This window comes from Typopeltis vanoorti, chromosome 16 (assembly GCF_054136105.1).
Source record: "Typopeltis vanoorti isolate ZY-2024b chromosome 16, IOZ_Tvanoo_1.0, whole genome shotgun sequence".
Classification (NCBI taxonomy): Eukaryota; Metazoa; Arthropoda; class Arachnida; order Uropygi; family Thelyphonidae; genus Typopeltis; species Typopeltis vanoorti.
In genome coordinates, this window is record NC_143564.1 from 82,207,501 (window position 1) to 82,232,662 (window position 25,162).

The 25,162-nt window shown below is 36.7% G+C and overlaps 1 protein-coding gene across 1 annotated transcript in view; it reads left to right on the top strand.

The window, feature by feature from the left end:
• The first annotated feature begins 8,497 nt into the window (after positions 1 to 8,497).
• LOC150098166 (succinate dehydrogenase assembly factor 4, mitochondrial-like) overlaps positions 8,498 to 25,162 on the top strand; it is a 31,409-nt gene continuing 14,744 nt past the window's right edge. The window contains exon 1 of the mRNA XM_090406358.1: positions 8,498 to 8,604. Coding sequence (XP_090262484.1) covers positions 8,553 to 8,604 — 52 coding nt within the window. The 5' untranslated portion in view covers positions 8,498 to 8,552. The remainder of the gene's footprint in view (positions 8,605 to 25,162) is intronic.

The following is a 25,162-nucleotide window of genomic DNA, read 5'->3' on the forward strand; positions in this document are numbered from 1 at the left end:
AAGAATTGCAACATATTTTTTTCAATTTTTGTATCTAATAGTTATAAGAATTCGTTCATCAAAAAAGCCTTTAGCAGTTTTACTATCTCTACCTCTTCAAATAGAGAATAAAAAAATAGTATTCCTATTCCTTATGTGTAAGGCATTAGTGAAAGCATAGCAAAAGTTTTAAAACCACTAAATGTTTTTGTTGCCTTTCACCCAATCAGAAAAATCTCCACCTTTCTCACTTCTCCCAAGGACAAGCTTCCACATCGCAAACATCCAGGTGTCTACCAGATTCCTTGTTCTTATCTTATTTTGGATAAACAGGAAGATCTGCTGTTATTCGTCTAGAAGAACACAAGTCCTATATTGAATTCCTTGAACACCTGAACAGTCTGGACTTGCAGAGCGTGCCATCAACAGTAGACATAGAGCTCATTGGAACAAGACAAGAGTTCTTCACAAAAGTCAGTTCCTCGTGGAATGGCTTTATAAAGAAACATGTAAAACTTTACTTCACCCTCCTACAATTTTACAAATTCTACAGCATTACAAACTAATTCATGTGAAAGCAAACATTTTGAACATCAATAATAACAGCAAATTCAGATTACGCGATCAGAAAGATGAGACTGTAGAACATCTAATCAGTGCCTGCAGCAAGATAGCTCAAACTGACTATAAATACAGCCATGATCAAGTGGCCAAAATAATTCATTGGCATGGATGCAAAAAAAAAAAAGAAAGAAAGAAAGAAAAAAATGGTGTTCCTACATCTGATAACTGGTTGGCAGCATAAAATAGAGACAGCATTGGAAAACGAAACAGCAAAAATTATCTGGGATTTTCGAATACAAACTTACCCGCATTTCGAACACACAATAGACCTGACATCAAAATTATCGAACACCGACAGGTTTGGAATATCGATATCGCAGTATCCACTGATAACATTAACAACAAAGAACTGGAAAAAATTACTAAATATCGAGATCTGGCAATCGAAGTTGGCAGGCTGTGGCTTAAACACACTAAAGTTATTCCAATAGTTATCGGCGCACTTGACGCAATTTCAAAGAAGTTATCCAACTATTTACTGCAATTACACATCAACGAAGTGACCTAATATGACCTACAAAAAACAGCATCAGTTGGAACAGTCCAAATATTACGACGCTACCTGAGAGACTATTCTTAGATTCTTGGGAAGAATCTGAATTGTTCTGTATCACCAGTCAAATTGTTGTTTAAATACTTCAATACATCAAAAATGGTCATAATTTTCGACCAGAAATCAGATATCCTCGGCTGGCAGCATGCCAAATATAGTCAATTCATGTTGAAGGGGAGAAAGAAATGGGGCGATGTACCAATGCATTATCAACCATGAAATCACGTGATTTATACGTAAAAGTTCCCAACTGTTGGAGCATCAAAATAGTTAGAACTTTAAAAATTAGAATTTTCATAAAAGAAAAACTAATCTTCTGACATATAGTAATAAACATTAATCCCACAAAACGCATTGATTACCCTATTATTGGAATGGATTCGCCTTCTTCTATCATGCGCAGAAGTGTAGTCGGGTATGCCATCCGTTGTCGCACAGTAGTTGCCCATGAGAAAGATTTCTTATATTACTTAAATAAAGAGCCAATAGGCTTCATTTCGGCGATGTACCATTATTTCAAAACCGAATAAGAAACTCAAAGATGGAAATCAAAGAGTTTCTTTCCGAATATAGTAAACCATAAAAGTATCGGCGGATACTAGCGTTAGCTTAGTATTGGTGTGAGATTGAGGCTGGCAAAACAAAATATACAGTTGGGATCTGCTATAGACCAGATGATGGAATAGATGGTGGAGATAGTATGCATAAGCAAATTGATGAAATGAGTGGAAGGAGGGTAATTATTATGGGGGATTTCAACTATGGTAACATTGATTGGAAGGAGTAGGAGAGGACACATGTGAGGAAGGACCCGGGTTTTATTCAATTATTAAGGGATAACTATCTGAGAGAGCATGTAATTGAAAATACTAGGGGATTTGAGAGATGCCTGGTAATAGCATCTGAGAATTTAACTGTAATGAATATGACCATGTTGCCACCTATTGGTGAGAGTGATCATAAGGTTGATCATAAGCTTGACCTGGGAGGTGGCTAAAGGTGTGGAATTTTCGCTTAATACAGGGTATATGTGGAATTTCTCTGCTAGCAAATATGATAAGCTTAGGAGATTGCTTGGTTCAGTGCCATGGCATGTAAAACTGCTAGGGCTGGATGTCGATAGAGCATGGGAATTGGTCAAGGAGCATTTACATTATGCCTGATTATATACCTAGGGTCCGAATAGTAAAACAAGTAGGGGTTAAATGGATGAATAACACCATTAAGCTTGAGCTGCAAAAAATGAAACAACTGTGGAGGGAATTTAAAGAGAAAAGTGACCTTCAGGCACACGAACGGTATAAAGTGCAGGCCAGAAGGATAAAAAAAGCAAAAACGGATTATGAAAGGAAACTAGCTATGCAAGCTAAAGAGAATCCCAAACAGTTCTTTCAATATGCTACAAGCAAGGAAAAAACTGTACACGGCAGAATGATTTTAAGAATGACGATGGTAAGGAAGTCACTGAATCAGTCGATATAGTGGAATTACTGAGCGAGCACTTTGCAAGAGTATGTCATCAAGGTGGTGACATTGAAAAAATGAAGGAACCATTAGTTTATACGGGAATTGTGATAAATAAAGTGGAGATGAATAGTCTATCACAGAACCTTAATGTGAATACATCTGTGGGATTGGATGGTATACGTATACCGGCACGTGTCTTACGTGAAGCGGCTAAAGAATTATCAGTGCCCTTGACCATATTGTTTAATCTGAGTCTCGGGTCTGGTTTTAGTCCCGAAGGTGTGGAAAGAGGGGAATATTGTTCCACTGCATAAAGGAGCATCCAAGACTACTGTTGCAAATTACCGACCGATCAGCATATCAGGAGTCTTGGAGAAAGTTGTCAAGGGAAAAATACAGGAATGGATTGATTAAAATGAGATACTCTACGGGGGACAGTATGGCTTTGTGAATGGTAGATCATGCCTCAGTAACTTGCTCAAGTTGTATAACACAGTGACGGCTGAACTGGATAAGGGTAATGGATTTACATGATCCTACAAAGGTTCGATGAGATTCAATTTAGGAGAATTCAGCTGCCAGGAGAGGACACGGAATGCTTATATATGCTTTTCAGACTATGCATGCATATTGCAAGAAGAGGTCCAGATCCATTTGGCCACACAGTCACCATCTAGAGCAGTATCTGGTCCGAAACAACTCCAGGTATTAACAGTTGAAATGTCTTTAGTGTAGATAAGGGGGGGGTGGTCACTGTGTGATGTCTATGAGCACAATTCTTCCTACTAGACTCCACGGCCTTTTCCTAGCCAGCCATGCAGTCGCTTTGGCCTGAAACAGGCGGCATAGTCATGATATTTTGTCTCGTGAGTGTATTGCATAGATGAAGGTAGAAAGTTTCTTTACTGACTAATGTAAGAGTTTTTAAAAAATATGATGCCACGAGGTCTGTCATATATTTTCCTATTGGTGTTAGAGAACCATAAGGGAACTGGAAAACTCTCTTCTGAATTCTGCATAATTTTTAGTTACCTTCTAGCAAAAACCAACACGAAACTCCCCTCCCCTAGAAAAAATGTAAGTTTTCATTTGTATCTTTTTTTTTTCTTTATTTTAAAGTACAAATGATGTACTTCTTTATTATACTCCTTTTTGGTATTGTCATGTTTCTTTGCCTTAAAATAAGATTTGGCTTCTTTTATTATATTTTTCCCATTAGAGAGGAGTTGCATTATGCGAATATCATATCGTTTAAATAGACTGTCTTGACCACTTATGGTATACTTTGAATGTTTGCACACTTTATGGAGAAAAATCTTGAATGGGACAAAAAGTCACAGCTGAATGAGGAAGAAATGTTTTGCACTCACAAGAATAATTTCTGCTTAGACAAAGCAAGTATTGGTATAGGTGGACTGAAAGTAATAGCTTGACTTTATTATATTAAGACTATTTCATTGGCCATATTCTAGTGTTAAATGATCAAACATGGATTTTTTTTCAACCCACTTCATGTGTCCAATAATCGGGGACGTTGTTTTCAAAGGTCAATAAAAGTCGCATACTACTATCTGAGAGTCTGATGATTTAGAACTTTACTAAACAGATAGTCCAAAGAATTTTATTGAACATGAGCATTTTTATTCAGATTTAGAATGTTCTCTGCTCTATCTAGGTAAGATTATTTTTGCTGCTAAAAAGAGTGTTTGGACATCTTTCTTCGAAAAAAAGTATGTATAGATAGAGAAACTGAGGGGTATACATTAACGTCACTTAGCTGTTTTGCCAAAGACTAATAAGAACAAATAACAAATTTGTTAATTTTCTCTGCAAATCCCATGTTGACATGGGGATGGCATTTACAAGTAAACTATATATGTCCCTATATGCATGACTCGTTGCCCAAATGGAGAGCACGTTCTCTCTATGACCATTCGATCCCATGGTGACACGGTTGTTTGTGAAGGCTTTACTTAGCTAGCGATTTTCGTTAGCTGGTATGAGACCACTAACCAGCTGATTAGAGGTCTGAAGTAGCTTGAAAAATTGCCACGTTTGATCTCTAAAGCAGGAATCCGAAGTATCTAACTCATAGCCTACCATGACAATGTAATGTGAATTCGCCTACCATGATACTAGTACTCACATATTCATATCATTCACATCACACAATTCATGTGATTCATATAAAAAAAAATCCACGAAAGGTTGTAAAGGTGGGGTACATTTTGTGGGTGGGTTAAGGATTTGGTGATCCGAGACCCTGATCTAAAAACGTAGAAATTGTTTCAACTGCATCTTTTATCCAATAGTCAGCATGATGGATTCACGCTGGTCGATGAAATATTCACAGGCATTCATCAGAATTTATGCCTACATCAGATATCGAATCCATGCCTCGTTGGATGGAGAGAAGAGGCCCTATTCACTCATCCTAATAGCTCGCAAATCAGGCCAGCTAATAGCACAACCGTAGGTGAGAGATCAAAATTTGAAGAAAGTTAAGTCAAAACATCTGAATGGTTTCTCAAGTTGAAGACGATGCAGTTAACGAATAAGATTTTAGCTTGAGTAAATCAAAACTAGTTGTTTACGATATTAGTAATCTCTGACGTAATATGCCAGAGGCGGTATACATGGATATCTTTCTTGAAGATATCCATGTATTTGGCTCTCGATTTTCGTTAGCTGGAATGAGACCACTAAGTAGCTGATTAGAGGTCTGAAGTAGCTTGAAAAATTGCCATGTTTGGTCTCTAAAGCAGGGATATGAAGTATCTAACTCATAGCCTAACATGACAATGTAATGTGAATTTGCCTACCATGACACCAGTACTCACATATTCATATCATTCACATCACACAATTCATGTATAAATAAAAAAATCAGCTAACGCCTTTTTATTCCCGTATATAGGGACTAGGCCAGGCCGTTTTAGCCCTATCTAACTTTTGGAGACTGAGTGGGAAGTTCAATCTCCACTGGTGCCCAATCAGAGATTACTGGCCCAAGGCTATCACTAATTAAGCGGCACGCAGTGAAGAGAGACGGCTCAACAAGTGCCGCCATCTCTTAGTCCCTAACTCTAACAATCGTATTTAATGTCTAAAATAATGTGGGGTCTACGGCCGGTTTTCTTGAGTTTACAGGACGAAAAACCCACTTTTCCGTGCCAGAGATCGACTAACTCGGGAACCGGTCGAAAAAAAGGCTTAGAAAAATTTCTTCTAGTCGCCGACCACATTCGAAACCAAGAAGTCTTCCTTCGTGCTGTGCAAAAGCCACATCCACTGAGATACACAGGCTCATCACAATTCATGTGATTTATATCAAAAAAAATCCACGAAAGGTTGTTGTAAACCTGGAGTACATTAGTGCATGCGTGGGTTAAGGATTTGATAAGGGTAGCAAAGGTGCGGTATGAGCAGCAGCAGTTAGCTAAAGCAGCCAAAAAAAAAAAAAAAAATCTATTTTTTCGATATGTGGCCAGTAGAAGAAAGAATGATTATGGTAGGATGGGATTGACTGGTGAAAACGAAGGAATGATAACCGCTGCGGAGGATATAGTTGATATATTTAATGAGCAATTTATAAATATTTCATTCTTATGAACGTGACATCATGCAAAACTTGAAAGCAGTGGGAAAGAACAAGGAGAAGGAGGAGAAACTGTTAGTAAGTGAACAGGAGGTATAAAAGAATTTTATTTATTTTATTTATTCGTATGGAGTTTCCTCCCTTTTCTCCCCCGTCCCTATTGGGGCGAGTTGAGCCCCCTCATGGGGAGTTAAGTATTTATGGCTGTAGATCCGTGTGTATTCACAGGGCCGGTTTGCCTGCTTGCGGGATGAAAAACGCCAGATAAACTGGCCGAAAAAAACCTACTGCCGGCGACCAAGACCGGCTAACTTGGCTATCAGGAATTGAATAGACTTGATGTAAATAAGGCTGTGGGACTTGATGCAATTTCACCACGTATTTTGAGAGATGGTTCCAATTAATAAGGGAGATGATAAGCGTAGGAATTTGAATCAGAGACCAGTCTTTGTGTCTGGAGTTGTGGTTAAGGTATTAGAGAAGTTACAGCTAAAATTCAGAATTGGATTGACAACTGAAAAATACTCTTTTTGGCGGACAGCATGGATTTACTAAAGGAAGATCGTACTTTAACAATCTGCTTACTTTTTATAATAACGTAACAAATGAGTTGTATAAGGGTGTTGCGTATACAGTGGTATATTTAGATTTTGCAAAGGCGTTTGATAAATTGCCACATGACAAGCTGGTAATTAAATTGGAACGAATAGGGCTAAACAGTAGATTATTTCGCTGGATTGGAGATTGGCTGTCTGATGAGTATCTGCAAGTTGTCTGTGGAGGAGTGATATCCCAGAAAAGGGAAGTTGTTAGTGGTGTACCCAAAGGCCTGTTTTGGGTCCATTGCTGTTTGATTTGTATGTACATGATATTTGGAGAGGTCTGAATGGTGATATGCAGTTGTTTGTAGCTGGGAAGAGCTATCAGGAGTAGAGCAGATGCTGTAGCTTTGCAAGAAGACTTGAATACATTGGCTGAATGGGTAAATGAGTAGGGGGTGTCAATTCAGTGTTGCAAAGTGTAAGGTTTTGAAATTTGGGAAAAAGAGGTGGGATGTAAAGTAAACAATCAGTGGAAATATCTTAGAAGTGGTAGAGGAGATGAGAGATTTGGGAGTGATTGTAGACAAGGACCTAAAATTTCGGGAGATGTTACTAAAATTGTGAGGACAACACAGTAGATAATGGGAATGATGCGGAGGGCACTGACTTGTAGAAGCAAGAATGTTATGGTTCCTTTGCAGAAGGCTTTGATCAGGCAACATATGGATTACTATGCACAGATTTGGTCACCTGGTTTTCAAAAAGATAAAGATGTGTTGGAAAAAGTTCATATGTTGCTTGATCAAAGCCTTCTGCAAAGGAACCATAACATGCAGATTTCTAAAAATGCAATTTGCAGAAATTGTTGGATAGAAGGAGGAGAGGTGATATGATGGAGACATGTAAGCTGTTAAGAGGTTATTACCAGATTAATGCCGGGGAGGTTTTGCGCAGCATGGGCGAAGATAGGAGGAGAACAAGAGGTCATCCTTGTAAGGTGTATAAGGAGGATGTGAGCAAGGGGGTCAGGAGCAGGTTTTTTGTATGGAGACTGGTGAGTGATTGGAATGCATTGCCCCAGAGTGTGGTGAGCGCAGAGACAGTAAATATATTTAAGGCGCGGTATGATAAACTGTGTACATAACAGTGGACCTCCCGTGATGAGTCTTTGACTCCATGGAGTTTATAATAATAATAATAATAATAATAATAATAATAATAATAATAATAATAATAATAACAAAGGAAGGAAGAATCATACGAGGTATACCTAGTTGAGAAAGATTATGAGAAAACTATCTGTTACATTTTAGCTAATCAGAATGTAAATAGGATTTTCTAGATTGGAGAGGGAGATAAATTTACTTTGGTTTGGAATTTAATCCGCACAAAGTTCAAATAATTTTAAAAAAAAATTTAAGTACTGTATTATATTTTGTGATAGTCATCTTTTTAGTAGAATTAATGCTTTAAAGACGTCAAGTTTGTCTTGAGTATATTTTATCTGACAAAGAAATAATATTATTTATCCCTTTTTGAAGTAGTGTGAATAAATAGTAAGTAGTACTGCTAATCTTCAGATGTAAGTTTACTAATAATTTCATTTTTTTTTAATTACGGTCATTACCATTCATTTTTTTAATTTAAAAGATTTTTAAATTTAAATCTAAATCTGAAATTTTAAATTCACTATCTATTTTCACATCCTTCTACTCTGGTCCAAATGAAGAAAATATTTAAACAATGTTTGAGTTGTTTCTTATGTTTTGCTTTTAGCAGGCCATAAAGTATGCGTATCGCTATGCCGGTATTAGATAATGTATTTCGTGTGTTGTGTTATAGTAAGTGGCCAAACATCATAAGTTATAAAAATTACTGTTCTTAACAAATTTTGGTTAAATTAGCTAAGTTCTTACTCCTGGTATATAAGTTTCAAAATGCATTATGTATTTATTTTTCTTGCAGTATTATTTGTCGATTGTAATATTTGGTATTTTATTGCTTTAATTTAATTTTCCTTTATATATATATATGCATAGCCGGAGTGTTTGGGGTGCATGGAGTGTAACTTCAAAGTTCATTATAATAGACACTTTGCTGGTTTATTGACTCCAAAAAAGTTAGCGCTTCACAGCCCTTTCTTATGTTTATTTCGGTTATTGTAAATTTGAGATCGCTTGCACTATTAATGTGCAAGCAACTGATAACAGTTGCATATGTTATCAAAACCTGGTGTATATCAAGAATACATTCAACCTACATGATCAATAGAGAATGGTATAAAATAGCAGCATGCGGAAATAAACTATGACATTATTTTATTTTCTATCGTGCTTTCGATGTGTATTTATTGCGCATTCTGTGAATATACATTAAAATTAAACAAGTTAATTTAAACTTAAAGGGAAACCAGTTTGAGACACAACGACATAGTCACGATTTCATGTCTTCTGAATGCAGTCATCTTCAGCCATTGTTAAGCCAGTGCTGGATGAAGGCCTTTCCAAGATTACTCCAAAATTGCCTGTCAATAGCTTTCCTCCCCCATGTCACTCCTGCAAATCTGACATTATCATCAGTCCACTGTAATTTGGATTGGTGTGGGTGTCATTTTTCCTCCTATCAATCCAGTACTTCTTTTGTCCATCATTGATCTTGTCTTCAAGCAATATGCCCATCTTATTGCCATTTCAGATATTTCATTATACCTATGATGTCAGAGACTGTCAGTCTTTTTTAGGTTTATCTTTAGGCCAGCTGTTTTGCTAACAATTTGGACTTCATAGATATGAATCTGTAATTCAATTCATGCACAGTTGAAGTAAAAATAACTGTCATCTGCAAAGCATAAATGGTTTATTTATCTTTAGGCCTTTTTTTTCCCAATCAAGAAGTTTGAATATTTCTTCTAGGCATGTGTGAATAGTTTTGAAGATATTGTCACCTTGTCTTAACCCCTCTCTGTATTTCCATTGTAGTGATGCTTCCATTGAAATGAATTACTGCTGTTGCATTAGTATATGTTGATTTGATGGTCCTAACCAGTGCCACCCTGTGGGTAAGAGGAACCTTTTCTCAAAGTTATATTTCAGTGCCCTCATAAAATAGAATTGGAAATTAAAATGAAATTTTAAATGATATGGCACCCCTTCTGATCAGGCACCTTTGTACAGAGCACAACCTGCATAGGCACAGTCCTGGTCCTGACATATAGCTCCTCTACTTTCTGGTTTTTAATGCTTTAGCTATTGCACTAGTTTTTACTGAATCAAAGGCTTTCTCATTATCAATAAAACCAAGACATAGTGGTAGTTGATATTCATTACACTGTTCAGTAATCTGTTGTACAACTTGAATATGGTCCATTGTGCTAAAGTGTGCCTGTTCTTTTGGTTGTACTAGGTCTAGAGTCACACAAAGCCTATGAGCCGAGACCTTAGCAAACCACCAATAGTAGACTGATGGTTCAGTAGTTTGTCATATCTTCTATTTAACCTTTTTTGTGCATCAGAATTACGATGGCCTTTTTCCATGTTCTTGGTACATCATTTTTCTTTAGATATAGGATAAAGAGTTGTGCTAAGATTTTGTAAATCATTTCCTCACTTGCTTTTAGAAGTTCAGCTACAACTCCATCCTTACTTTCAGCTTTTCCATTTTGTGCAAGCTTTGGATAATCTACATAACTTCCTTCGGTGGAATCTGTGGTGTTGCAGTTATTGCATAGTTGTCTTCTTCTTCATTTGATTTGTCATCCTGATGTAATATTGAGTAAAATTCTTCAGTTCTTTTTGCCATAGCATATCTATCTCTGGTTATTGTTCATCTCATAGTTTGACTACAACCATCTGCTTACTGCTGTCCATCAACAGTTGTTTGCCCTTTTTGAGACTATGGTCATCTTCAATTGTTTGTTGTATGAATTTATAACTGAATTTTCTTATTTCTTCCTTGATACATTTTCTGATTGTTTTGCACAATTCAGTGTATTCAGTTTTATTCTATGAGTTATCTTGTTTGTTTTATTTCTCTTCATTTCTTCATAAGCTGTTTTGTTTCTTCAGAAATTTTATCTTGTTTCTTTTCTGTAGTACTGGCTATTACAAGTGAGTATTGCAAAAGGTTTTGGATAATATTGTCATCTGTAATAAGATTTTTAAATCTGTTGTTTAGTTCATGTTCAAGATGTTTAAATCTATTATTTAGTTCATGTTCAAGATGTTTAAATCTATTATTTAGTTCTTTTTTAATGTTAAGTTTGTGCATATCTATGTTTTGCTTCCATCTTCGAAGCATTTTTCTTCTTTCTTTTTTGGCAGTCTGAAAATGTTTTTCTTGTTCCTCAGGATAAAGTAAATTTCATTAGTTTTTCCATTTGGACTTTTCCCATGTCCACTTCCTATGGGTTTTTTCCTTGAAAAAAATAATTCATGATGTACTGTTTTCTTTTTGTGCAAATTTTCTGTTAGTCTTGTTCCTCTATCATCTCTCATGCTATATCCAAAATTTTTCTGTTTTTCATCTATTGTATACCAATTCTGGCATAAATGTCTCCCATTACAATTTAGAAATGATGTTTTACTTTGTTGTAAAGTTGGGATATAAGAATGCAGTACCAAATAGAATTTCTGCAAAATGCCTTACATTGACTGTAAAAAATTATAAATTAACAAATATTTTTGTACTGTGGAAAAAATATTAAAAGTGGAAGGAGAAATTATCTGGTTACAACTCATTTTACACTAGGTTAGTGCAGCAAAGAAAATAAGTAATTTCCTATGAGTAGAGATGTAAAATAAGACAGCAATAATGAATATAAACTGTATATTCAGTCGTCTGCATCCAATGTTAACTGTTTCATACCATACTAGATATTTAAAAATCTTTTAAGTTTTGAATTATCATAAAAACAGTCAGTGATCCTTTTTTGTTTTTTTTTTTTTCATTTTCACCAAAATATTAATCTGATGCTTTTAATATCAAGTTATGTTCTTTTGAAAGCACTGTGTATACTAAGAAAGTTGTGAAGTATATTATATTTCTAAACATATTAACCAATAATACAACTTTTCCTTATTAAAAGATTTTTTCACTTGGTTAGGAAGTAAATTATATTTAACAGGGAATTGTATTGTTTAATCCTTTATGGATTAAACAAGAATATAATTTCTGAATATAATTTGCAAAGCTTTTACTTGGCTTTAATATCTGCAGATTGAGTCGCATTTTATTTGCCATTACCATCAAATATTTTAAAGTCTTTTTTCTTTTCTGTTTTGTTGTTTGCTCGCTCTTATTATCTAGCTGTAGTCATGCTTCCGTGATCATCATCATCGTACAATTCCTGATATATACCCCCAAGGGGTGCACAGAATATGGTAGTACTACATGAAAAATTATATCATTATTAACTTCCTATCTACAATTTTCCTCCAAATCAGTCTGTTACCTACCAATAACATTACTGACAGGATGGGTGAAGCAGTAGTGCTTTTCATATTCCTCTTTATCTGTAATGAGAGTTGTTTGGGAGTGGAAGATTTGTGAGCAATTAACCTCTCCCTCTGAGGGCAGTTGTGTTAGCTATGATCAGTTGAGAGAAGAATAGCCTTCGGTCTTTTGTGTTTGTAGTAATCAGTCTCGTAATTGACAGCTTGTACTATTAGTGGGTTTGAATGTGAACTTGACTTCGCGAAGAATTTTTCTGCAAGATCACGAAGAAGGGAGGAGATGTATGGAGTGCCGGTTTCTTGGTGAATCTGTGAATTTCTGACGAACCACGGTGCATCCAGGATCATCCTAAGGCATTTATTTTGGATTCTCTGTAATTTGAAAAATGTTTAATCTTGAAGTGTGACTCCATGCTGGTGAGACATAGGTAATGACTAGACGTATTACTGTCCGGTAAAGAAGCAATTTATTATGTAGGTTCAATTTGCTCTTATGGTTGATCAATGGGTAGAGCTGAGCTATGACTTTGGAAGATTTGGAGCAAATGAGATTGATGTGTTTGTTGAAAAGGAGTTTCTTATCCAATCATACCCCAAGATATTTGGTCTCTGATTGCCATGGGATCTTTTGACCAGAGAGCAGGATGTCTTCTTTGTTGCAGATTTTTCTTCTTGAAAACATTATGGCTGAGCTTTTGAGGGGGGTTCACTTGAATCCTCCAGTTGGTGAACCAGTTTGCTAGCTCATTGATACTTCCTTGGAGTCTAGTGATTGCTAGGCGAGGACTCAGTGATCTAGCTAGAATAGCGGTGTCGTCGGCATAAAGGGCTGTAGTAGTTGTTCTTGGATTGAGAGGAATATCTGCCATGTAAGTTGTGAAAAGTATTGGGGCCAGAAGAGAACATTGAGGTACTCCTGCCAGAATTTTGCGCCTTGAAGAAACAATTCCGTTAAGTTTTACTTGCATGTATCTTTCATTGATATATGAATATATGAGTTTCACTAGTTTAATTGGGATATTGTTTTCAATTAGTTTGAAGATAAGGCCTTGATGCCAGACCTTATCAAAGGCCTTGGCAACATCCAAAAACACAGCAGCAGTGTGAAGGTGCCAGTTAAAACCATGAGTGATATGTTCTGTTAGTCGGTGAATTTGTTGCACCGTGTTGTGAGCTTTGCGAAACCCAAATTGCTCATTTGGGATTATTTTCTGTTGGTCCACTGCTGATTGTAGTCTTGATAGGATGACCTTTTCTGTTACTTTGCCAAGACAGGAAAGAAGACTGATTGGCCTGTAGCTTTGGGGAAGTTGTGGGTTATTGCCAGGCTTTTTCAGAGGTATAATGTCCGCGATTTTCCAATCTGTGGGAAAGTACTGGAATCTTAAAATGGAATTGGTAATATTAACTAGATGAATTATGGCTTTCCATGGGAGTAGCTTTATTATTCTATTGGTAATGCCGTCAGGGCTGGGAGCCTTTTTATTCTTCAGATGGGAAATGATATTTATTATTTCTGTTGGTGATGTGGGGGTGATGGTTTCTGAATCTTCCTTAGGCTGACTTAGTGCATTTCTAACTTTACGATGAACTTTGTGAATAAGATTGACATTTAAATTAGCGTAAGATGGGCTGCATTGATTTTCCAGATTGTCAATTAGGGCTTCTACTTTTTCTTCATCTGTGTGTACAATTCCAAGATTGGTCTTTAAAGGGGGAAGTGGTTGTCTTTTGGTACAAAGAGATTTTGCAAACTTCCACATGGAGTTATCTTCTGGGTTGATTTCTTTGAGTTTGGTTTCCCATTTGGAGTTCCTGTGGATCTGGAGGGCTTCTCGAAGCTGTCTGTTCAAAGTGTTTAAGGTTGCTTTGTCCTGCAGGGCTCTAGTATTGTGATATCGCTTTCTGGCCTTATTTTTGGCCCTGATCAGGTCCATTATCTCTTCCGGGATCCAGTTAGGAGCATGGAAGACAGTGGTTTGAGTGACTGATGCTATTGCTGAGTTGATTTGCCTAGTTAAATTGTTTACAGCTTGATCTATTTCTTCTTTTTTACGAATGACAGGGGGCAGACCGATGTGGACCGGGAGAACCTTAGAGAGCTTGTCCCATGGTATGAAAGAATAATGGGGAGAGAGCTGATCTTGAAGTCCTAACCTGAGTAGGATGGGATTATGATCTGAGTTAAGCTCTTCTACTGTCTCCAGCTGGTATTGATATTTGATGTTTCTGAGGATAACTATGTCTAATACATCAGAACTTCCTGATGGGCTGTAGTGTGTGGACTCAGTTGGTCCAGCTGCTATTGATGAGTTGAGTAATGTATAGTTGAATAAGGTATGGCCTTTGGAGTTGATTGACAAACTGAACCAGGCCGTGTGTTTGGAGTTTAGGTCTCCTGCTATAATTATGGAATCCGTGGAGCCGAGGATGGAGTCTGAGTCTGCTGTCAATAGTGGAATACTGGGAGGGTTGTACGCTGCATAGATTTTGAGTTTGCCTGCGTTATTAGTGTGCACCTCCACACCCGTCACCTCAAGGTTTAGAGTTTGGGGGTTAGTCAGTGCATTGTGGCTTAAATAATTTTTGATAAAAATAGCTGTGCCTCCTCCGCTAGAGTTAAGTCTGTCTGTCCTGTATAAAATATAGCCTCTTAGTTTTGGATTGTTTGATGGTCTGAGGTGGGATTCACTGATCAAGATTATGTCTGGATTGAATCTTTTTGCAAATCCTTGCAGCTCAAGAATTTTATTTGTTAAGCCATTGGCATTCCATGCTGTTATCATGAGAGAATTTGGTTTAAATTTTTTAAACATTATAGAGAGCTGTTAATATGGATTGGGTTTCTAGGTAGAATCTTTTTCTGGAGGATGGTGAGGTGCTTGCTTTGCTGAATTCATGCAGCATTGTTGCAAGTGACGAGGTTAAAGCTGATGTGAGATTAGAGCTTGTTCACTCTTGTGATGAAAAAGTCTGGGTTTCTTATCGCTTCCGCATATGATTTGAACATGGATGAGGGTCGAGTGCCTTCCTGTGTTGTCAAATGTGAGGTATTATGATCTGGAGGGCGAACTGCTTGGTTGTGTGTTGTGTCATTGCTTGTAGGAACGTGGTTAGTTCTTGTTGATCCACAGTTTTTTGGATGGAAAAGGCAACCCTTGTAATTAGAGGGATGTGGTCCTCTACAGTTGGCACAACAAGCAGGTGTGGATCTGGGTTTGGTGCAGGAGCTAGTTTGGTGACCCTCACCGCATTTTAGGCATCTATATGCAGCTCTGCACAGTTTTTGGGCATGCCCGAACCTCTGGCATCTGTGGCACTGCCCTGCCGATGCCTTCTTCCTTAGAGGTTCGGTTGTAATTTTAAGCTTACAAATGTCCGTAACTTCATAGATGCTTTTCTGTGTGTTGGAGATTTCGACCAACACCAGTGGCATTAGTGTTTTATCTGACCTCAACATTCTACTCACTTTGGTTGGAGTCAATCCTTGATTGATGAGGTCAGCTGTGATCTCATCAGTTGTGATACCCTCAGCCACTCCTCTTAGAACTACTTTTAAGTTCTTCTCGCTAGCTAGCGCAAATGTGTGGAAGGACAATTTAGAGTTGTCAAGCATTTTCGTCATCAAGCGATAATCAGTGACAGTGGTAGGGTGAATCTTTACACCCTCTTCAGTATTTCTTGCCCAGGAAAAATTGATATTTTGTTCTCCTAGGGATCTTGAGACTGAGGTCCATTTGTCTTTATCTCGAAATTCACCTTCCGATGTTCCGCGTCTTTTATTAGAATGTTCTTCATGAGAACAATCGAACTGTCGGGGAGTCTTTGAAGGTGGAACAGGTGTATTGTCCTCTTCAATGTCCAAATCATCATCTTCAGTGTCATTTACTTGAGTGAAGAGATTCAAGCAACCAGGATAATCTGTTTCAAATTTCTTTAGGAGGAATTTGAGAATGTCAAGTGACATATTTTTGTTTAACTGTTGAATGGTGTCTTTGATATCGTTTATATTTTCCATTCTTGAATAGGTATAAAATATTTACAATGGCGAAGAGAACAGGCTAGGGCCAGAAAATTGTATCAAAAGTCAAAGTCTTGCCTTGTATTCCGCAGACAAAGCAGATTCACAATATCTAAAACTCACTAATCACCACTTAAATCAAAAAACATTCTTCGCAACAACAACAACCATCATGCGAGCCGCCATTTTTCCATTCAGTTCTGTTACCTGCCAAGACTTCAAGATTATATCTTATCTTATATATACCCCCAAGGGGTGTACAGAATATGATAGTACTACATGAAAAATTATATCATTATTAACTTCCTATCTACAATTTTCCTCCAAATCAGTCTGTTACCTGCCAAGACTCCAACATTATATCTTATCTTATATTTCTGTCTTCTAAGATACATTTTACTGTATCAATCCACTTGTATCTTGGTCTTCCTCTGGGTCTTTTTCCTGCCAACCTGGAACAATTTGAACAATTTTGATATCAGGTTTAATACCACTTTCCTTCATAATGTGATCCATATAAATAATGAATAACAGAGGGGATAATGTACATCCTTGTCTGACACCAGATTTAACATTAAACCACCTTCCTGTATTTCTTTCAATTCTAACTGCTAACTTACAACTCAAATAAAGACTAAGTATTGCTTGATATAATACATATATTACTTGATATAATGATAAAATACAGGAATGGATAGATGAAAATGGGATACTGTATGGGGGGACAGCATCGTTTTGTGAAAGGTAGCTCATGCCTCACTAACTTACTCACCTTTTATAACACAATGACGGCTCAACTGGATAAGGGTAATGGTTTTACAGTGATACTGCTGGACTTTGCTAAGGCCTTTGACAAGATACCACATGGAATTCTAATCAGTAAACTGCAGCATATGGGGATGGATATAGGGTTAGTGAGATGGATAGGAGGGTGGTTGATGGAAAGATATCAGAGAGTAGTTTAATCAGGAGTAGAGTCCAAAAGACAGTCTGTGACTAGTGCTGTGCCACACTGGACCACTACTATTTAATTTGTTCATTAATGATATAAGGAAGGATCTGAGAGGAACTGTTCATTTGTTTGCTGATGATGCAAAGTTGGGTAGAGCAATAGTGAATGCACATGATGTCAAAATTTTGCAGGATGATTTGGATAGATTGGAGGACTGGGCTAAGGAGAATGGATGTCAATTTAATGTGGCAAAGTGTAAGGTTATGCATTCTGGGGTGAAAAGATTAGCAGCAGTATACCACATTGGTGGAACTATACTCCAGGAGATTGACAAGGCCAGGGATTTGGGAGTGTTGGTGGATAGGGCATTGAAGTTTAGGGGGCACACTGCAAAAGTGGCTAAATCAGCTCATCAAATCACTCAGTTACTGAAGAATACTTTGACGAGCAGAGACAAGCAAGTTATTGTTCATCTGTATCGAGCCTTGATAAAACCCCATCTTCACTACTGTCCCCAGATCTGGGCACCAGGGTTTCTTCTTGATGGGGAGGAGGTGGAGAGGATCCAGAAGTGAGTGACCAAGATGATAGCAGTTCTCTGGATAAACCTTATGAGAGCAGGTTGAAGATTTGTGGGTTGCAGAAATTGGTTGATAAGCGGAAAAGGGGTGATATGATTGAGACATTCAAATTACTGAAGGGTTTCTATACGATTAATTCAGAGGATATTTTTCAGAACAGGACTGGTGGTGGGAGGACTAGGGGCCATCCATGGAAACTGGACAAGAGTGTGGTTAGCAAGGGTGTTAGAACTAGGTTTTTTACTGGGAGAGGGCTGAATGAGTGGAATAAGCTGCCAGAGTCTGTTGTGGGTGCCATGACTGTGAATGAGTTCAAGGCAAAGTATGATAGATACTGTGTGGATGTTAAATAGTTGTTCTTGACATGATGTTTAGGGCCTCCCTCGATGAGTCTAAGGACTCCTTGAAGTTGGCCGTATTAATAATAAAGCCACATTGACACCATATAACTGTAGCATTTCAAATAGCTTCTCTGTTGGCACCTTGTCATATGCCTTTTCCAGATCTGCAAAACTTAAATACAGATTTTTGTTATATTCCCATGATTTCTCAATTATCTGTCGTAAAGTGAAAATCTGATCCTGACAGCATCTATTTGGCCTGAATCCAGCTTGTTCTTCACCAAGCTTCTCTTCCACAATCCTTCTCAACTGTTTCTAAAGTATACTTGCATATATCTTACCAGGAACATTCAGTAGAGAAATACCTCTGTAATTCTCACATTAAGTTTTATTTCTTTTTTTATATATGGGTACTGTGAGAGCTCTATGCTAATCATCTGGAATTCATCCCTCCGTTCAGTCCTTCTGGACTATGCAGTACAGCCACTGTAAGACTTTTATACCTCCATACTTGAGCATTTCTGGTCGAATATCATCTACTCTGCTGCCTTTCCACATTTCAGGCTTTTGATGGCTTTTTCTACTTCAAGTATGGATGTGTATTCCTAACTCATGCTTGGTCAGTGTTTTTTATCATTGTGCTGTCACTGCTTGTTTCATTTAGCAATTTTTCGTAGTAATTACTCCATACTTCTAGGATATCATTTTCTTCAGTTTTCATGTCACCTTTATCATCTCTAATTTCTTTTATAGCACTCTTTCCTCCATTTCTGAGCTTTTCCAATAACCTTCGGAATATCTTGCCACCTTCTTGATATTTATTTTCTATGTTCTTACCAAAGTCTTCCCGTATTGTGTATTTTAGTCTACAGTTCACATCTGAGAACTGCTAGACTTTTATTCGCTTTAAAACTTTCTTACTTTCTTACATGCTCTTCTTTTCAATATGAAATTCACTTTTATCCTGCTCAAGACTAAATGGTGATCACTTCCAATTTCAAATCCTCTGTACACTCTTGTGTCATGCACCAGGGAGAAAACATCACTATCAACAATAACATAGTCAATGAGACTTTCTTATTTCTTGCCTATTCTCTCCATGTGAATTTGTGCACATTTTTATGTTGGAACATTGTGTTAGTAATAACCGGTCCACATCCTGAGCAGAAATTCAACAGGTATTTGCCTTTATTATTAGGTTTGCTCTTTTCTCCAAATTTTCCCAATATATTTTTGTATGTCTGACAATCATTTCCTACTCTGCTATTTAGATCCCCAACAAGGACCAACTTTTCCTTTTTCATTGTGTCAGTTGCTTTCCCTAAAGCCTGAAAATATTCCTCCACTTCTACCTTAGTAGAACCTTCTGTGGGACCATAGGCAGAAATAAGTCTCATTGTCTAATTCCCCATTCTCATATTTGTCCACGTTACTCTTCTTGAGACTGCCTCCCATTCAAGAATATTAGCCTCATACTTAGTGTTGAATACTATGGCTACTCCTTCTTTTCCTTCATTATCATTGCCTGAATGTAACATTTTATATTTATTGCTCAGAAAGATCTCACTAGTTTTTGTCTTTTTTGTTTCAGTCATCCCCTATTATGTCGATCTGGTACTTATCTGATTCCTCAGCTAGCTCCATTTCTTTACCATTCAGACTTCTTATGTTGATAGTACTGATCTTGAACTCTGATGTTGAGTTGGGGTAGATTTTAGGATTTGTTCCAGTAGTTGACTTTTCGCTGTTTGCCCTGGTTCCCTGGCGAAAACAACAGGCCTTGTTTAACTGGGTGATGCCCCAGCCGGCATGAAATTCTGTCATGTTGTACCTTCATGTTATATTTTGGTTTAAGCCAATAAGAAAACAATTTTGTCGGCTAAATCCCAAATTTGCTAGCTCATCCTTGTTTGTTCAGTATCTAGGTAGATACCTAACAGGGTTCACCATGAGAAGGTGAGGATTGGACATTAGGTCAGAAACCCTGATCGGTTCTCTGCATTCCTTTAAAGGCTATGTGGAGGTCTCCTCTCGTATAGCTTTGACCCTTAAGCACTCTGACCATAATGCTATATTGTTAGAAGAAAGACTGTTATGGATTTCATTGCTTATTGCTTGCTTATTACTCTTTACACCTGATGGATTTGGTACTGAATGCTTAAATATTGCTTATTATTCATAATGATGTTTAGAGAAGGAAAAAAAGTAGCTTGAAAAAGTTCTAAACATGGAACCTTTTCAGGCCTTAAAAAAAAGCAAGTCGGTGTTCTCACACCAGGCGATGAAATTCATCTCCCACCTAAAGACAATCACAAACATCTCTGAACATCAGGTTCAAATCCCATCTATGCTATGATGGGATTTGAGCCTGCCGGTTGGTTGGAGAGCAGGTATGCTAACCACTCTGCCAACCAGACCAGCAACTAAGAAGAATATAATGCCTGTGGCTTTGAGAATGGTGTGAAGCAGAAATGAGTAATACAGAATGTTTTGTGAGGTGTTGATGGGAGCTTAGTGGGAGACAAACATGAGATGCTTTCACAGATTACATTAGTCAGTAAAAAAAGCATGTACAGTAAAACCCTGTTTTTACGTTCCTACAATTTACGTTTTCCTGCCATTTACGTCATTTTCCGTTGGTTTCGTCTTAAGGCCTATTCTTGCGATGTATTGTTTTCCTGCCATTAACAACTTGATGTTGACGTTATTTCAAGTGATTTGCATTTTTTTCTCGGGTGGCAATACTGATTTTCGAATCGATTTCTGCGGAAATCTGCGCATTTCTGTTCCCAGATGGCATTGCTTTCGGCTGTAGTTTCATTTCCGCCATCACGGTGACTTGCAGGCTTGCAGCAGTAATGTCGTGATGAGCGAAACAGTGATTTTTCAATCACAGTACGAATTGATATCGCAGAATTTCTGCTACATAATTGAGCGTGTGAAAGTTTCTTTCAAGTTGCGGTGGTGGATTATCAATGTTAGTAACATGGAGAAAAAAGACAAAATGTATTTCGGTAGAAGAAAAGATGACAATTCTGTGATGTGTAGATTGGCATGCCGGAACACGTGTGCATTTAGCAAAAGATCTTGGACTCTCCGTGTCTATTTTGAACACGATAGTAAAAAACAAGTCAAGCATTGAACTCAATGCAAAGGAATCTGGCGCTATGTCAAAAAAAAAAAAAAAAAAAAAAAAAAACGAAAAGCAAAAACAATCAACAATTAAAGATTTTTTAAAATAGATAAATGTAAGGAATTGTAAATTCATCTATTTTCAGTTATTAAATTTTTTTAATAACTGAAAATAGATTTATTAAAGTCTAGTATGTAGACTCGCATACTAACAGTAAGTCATCTTTTAGCCTTTAAAAAAAAAAATTTTACATTTCCTGCTATTTACACTTTTTTCCATCAGTCCCCTGAAAAGTGTAAAAAAAAAAAAGGGGGTTTTACTGTAATTATCATGGAAGATTTCAAACTATGGTAACACAGATTAGAAAGAGAACTTGAAATCTTGTAATAAGGGAGGTGAATTCATAGAATCCTTGGGCAACATTTCTCATATGGCATGTAGTAAAGAAATAAGAAATCCTAAGTTTTGGGTTTGGTCATGGCATTAGGGTTAATGGGATTATGGTATCATCTCTACATCCTATTTGAAAAAAGTGATCAGGCAGCCTGTGGAAACAAACTAGAGTCATACCCCGACTTACGCGAATCCAGAGTTACGTGGTTTCTTATATGTATGTATTCCCGTCTCGCTTCACGCCTCACCACTAGTCGTATCTTTCAGGCACCGGCCGCATTCACTAGTGTTGCACATGCTGTGAACAAGCACTGATGTGTTTCGCATGGTTTCCATTCATACACGATTTTTATAGTCTACAAACCTTGCGATTGTTTAATGTTATGTTCTTGATAAAAAATTTTATCACATAAAAAATAATAATGTCGTCCAAAATAAGCAAGTACGATTCTTCTACTGCTAGCAAGAAAAGAAAAACACTGACTTTGGAAACAAAACTCAACATTATTAAGGATTTTGAAGGCGGAATGAAAATTTGTGAGCTAGCAAAGAAATTCGATCTACAGGAATCCACAGTAAGAACAATCATAAAAGAAAGGTTTACAGATTTTGCGTGACAAGAAAAAGACATTAAGCCGTCAGACGAATCTATTAGATTTTATGAAACCATCGACATCGCAATAACTTTCTTTTTTTTATGTACGAAAGACTACAATTATGATTATATTTCTTAAAAAATATAGGTGTTTTTGTAAACCTTTGGTCCCAATTGTATGTTTGTATATATAAATTACATGCAAAATTATACCCCAAGTTACGCGAATTCGACGTATGCGCTTGTTGTTGGTCCCACCTACTGCGTAACTTAGGGGTTTTACTGTACTGATATGTACCCTTAGAGGAAGTATAAGATATTATGATAGTACTACATGAAAAGGTTACATCATTACTAATTCTCTGTCCACAGTTATCCTCAAATCAATCTGTTGTCTATCAAGACTCCAATATTATTAGATCTTATATTTTGGACTTTTAAGGCACTTACTGTATCAATTCACCTAGATCTTGGGCTTTCTCTGAGTCTTTTTAAAGTAAGCCTTATAAACTCAAGGACAGGATCCAAACAAACATATTGGTTGTAAAGTAAAGCTGGTGTTTTCCTGAAAATTGTGCTTAAATAGTTGAAATGGTTACTTGTTCTATAGATTCGCCATTCAGAATGCAGTTGATGTTTTCACTGTTTCTTCCTAATTCCATTTTTTTTTTGTCTTTTTTTATTGCTGATTTTCATACCAAATTTATTACAGCAGTTATGAAATTTGTATCAGGGAATCCTACAGGCTTGTACTGGATTTATTTAGAAGTATAACATCATCTGCATAATGTAAAAGAGCTGAGATTAAATATCCAATTTTGATATCAAGTTTAATGCCACTTTCCTTCATGATATGATCCATATAGCTGTGGTCAGTTTCAATCCCGTGTTGAGCCAATCCAGACTTTTCAGGTTTGTTGTGAAGAATGGAGGATTGATGTTCTTGGATTCTTTTTTCAAGAGAACGTCCAGTCTGTCCAAAATAGGAGAGATCACAGTTGCAAGGAATTTGAACTCCAGGAAGAGATAAAGTTGAGCGTTTGTCTTTAGGAGAAGGAAAATGAGAAGACAATTTGTTAATAGGTGAATACGTAGCTGTTAAATCATATTTCTTTAAAATTCTTGTGATAGGTTCTGAAATACCGGAGATATAAGGAATAGGCACTCGATGTATTGACAGTTTGTTGTTTTGTGGAGGATTATAAGAATTGAGAAGATGTCGAGTACTTTTTTCAGAAAAGCCATTGAGTTTCATGTGTTGTTGGATAGTAGAAAGTTCTTTCTTATATCCAGTGTTTCAGAACCTATCGCAAGAATTTTAAAGAAATATGATTTAACAGCTACGTATTCACCTATTAACAAATTGTCTTCTCATTTTCCTTCTCCTAAAGAAAGACAAATGCTCAACTTTATCTCTTCCTGGAGTTTATCAAATTCCTTGCAACTGTGATCTCTCCTATTTTGGACAGGCTGGACGTTCTCTTGAAAAAAGAATCCAAGAACATCAATCCTCCATTCTTCACAACAAACCTGAAAACTCTGGATTGGCTCAACATGGGATTGAAACTGACCACAGCATCTTTTGGTCCAGGACTTGCCTCTTGCATAGATCCCGTTATAGATTTCAACGTTTATTCAAGGAAAGCGTAGAGGCCTTGCTCCATCGTCCCAACCTGAATTATAATGACTGTATATCTATATCAAAAATCTGGGAAAGTCTAATCAAGATTACTCGTTATTTTATTTATTTATTTATTTTTCAATCATGTCTCTACTTCAAAATATTCCGTTTCATACTTAGTGATATAACATCATGCGGCGTGTTCTAATTTTAACGATCTATTGTTAGTATTCTAGCTTGTATTTTTTAAAACTGTTCTTGTAATACCACTGAGGATGGTCTGCTATTTCCAGACTGAAATATTTGGTTAATTAAATATCTTTCTTGTGTATACGTGCATATATCATTCAGTCTTATGTCACAAGTATCCTTAAAACAGCAAATACTTATACACAGGTTCACGAAGCTGGGGACATTAAATTGGCCCTGAAAAAATTAGGGCCAATTTAAGATCCCCAAATAATGAGGAAGGAGGCCCTGTAGCACTCTAGTACCTAAGGAAAAGTGTATGACCCTGTTCCGTGGTTAATTTTTCTTGAGATGCAGGGTTGCCTTGCATCATTTAAATTTAAAATTTGTGCAGATAAAAGTATTATACAGAATACCAAAATATTTTATTAAATACTGAAACTATTTTATACAAAAGTATGCCACCTGGTTGGCTGAGTGGTTAGTGTCTCCAACCAAAGACTGTGGATTTTTGAATTGCAATCTTACATGGATGTTTGTGATTATGTTTAAGTGAGAAATGAATTTTACAGACTACCAAAATATTTAATTAAATAATGAACATAAACTATATTTTATACAAAAGTATACCAACCTGGTTCACTGAGTGATTAGTGTCTGCTCTTCAACCAAAGGCAGTGGATTTGATACCATCTTTGACATGGTTGTTTGTGATTATGTTTAAGTGGGAGATGAATGTAAAACCACCATCCCATTTATTGGAGGCCTGAAGTGGCTTGGTCTCTAAAACAGTGTTTCTGGATTATGCAAAAATAAAAAATGAAAAAAAAAGCTAAAAAATATGAAAATTAATAAAAATGGAGGGGAAAAATCCTAAATCTATTCATGATACCTTTCATAGGTAGGAGTTGCATAAAAATATATACAAAAGTTTACAAATGAATAAATATAATTACAATAAAATTAAAATTTTCTTATTTTCTTGTAGTTTTCATCATTATCTCACTTGTTCTTATCAGCTTGTTTGGAAATTTCTTTGTACTATGCTTTTTTTTTTTTTTTGTACTAAGCATTCCAAATCAGCTGCTTTCTCAAGGATGTCCATTGTCATCACTCTTATTTA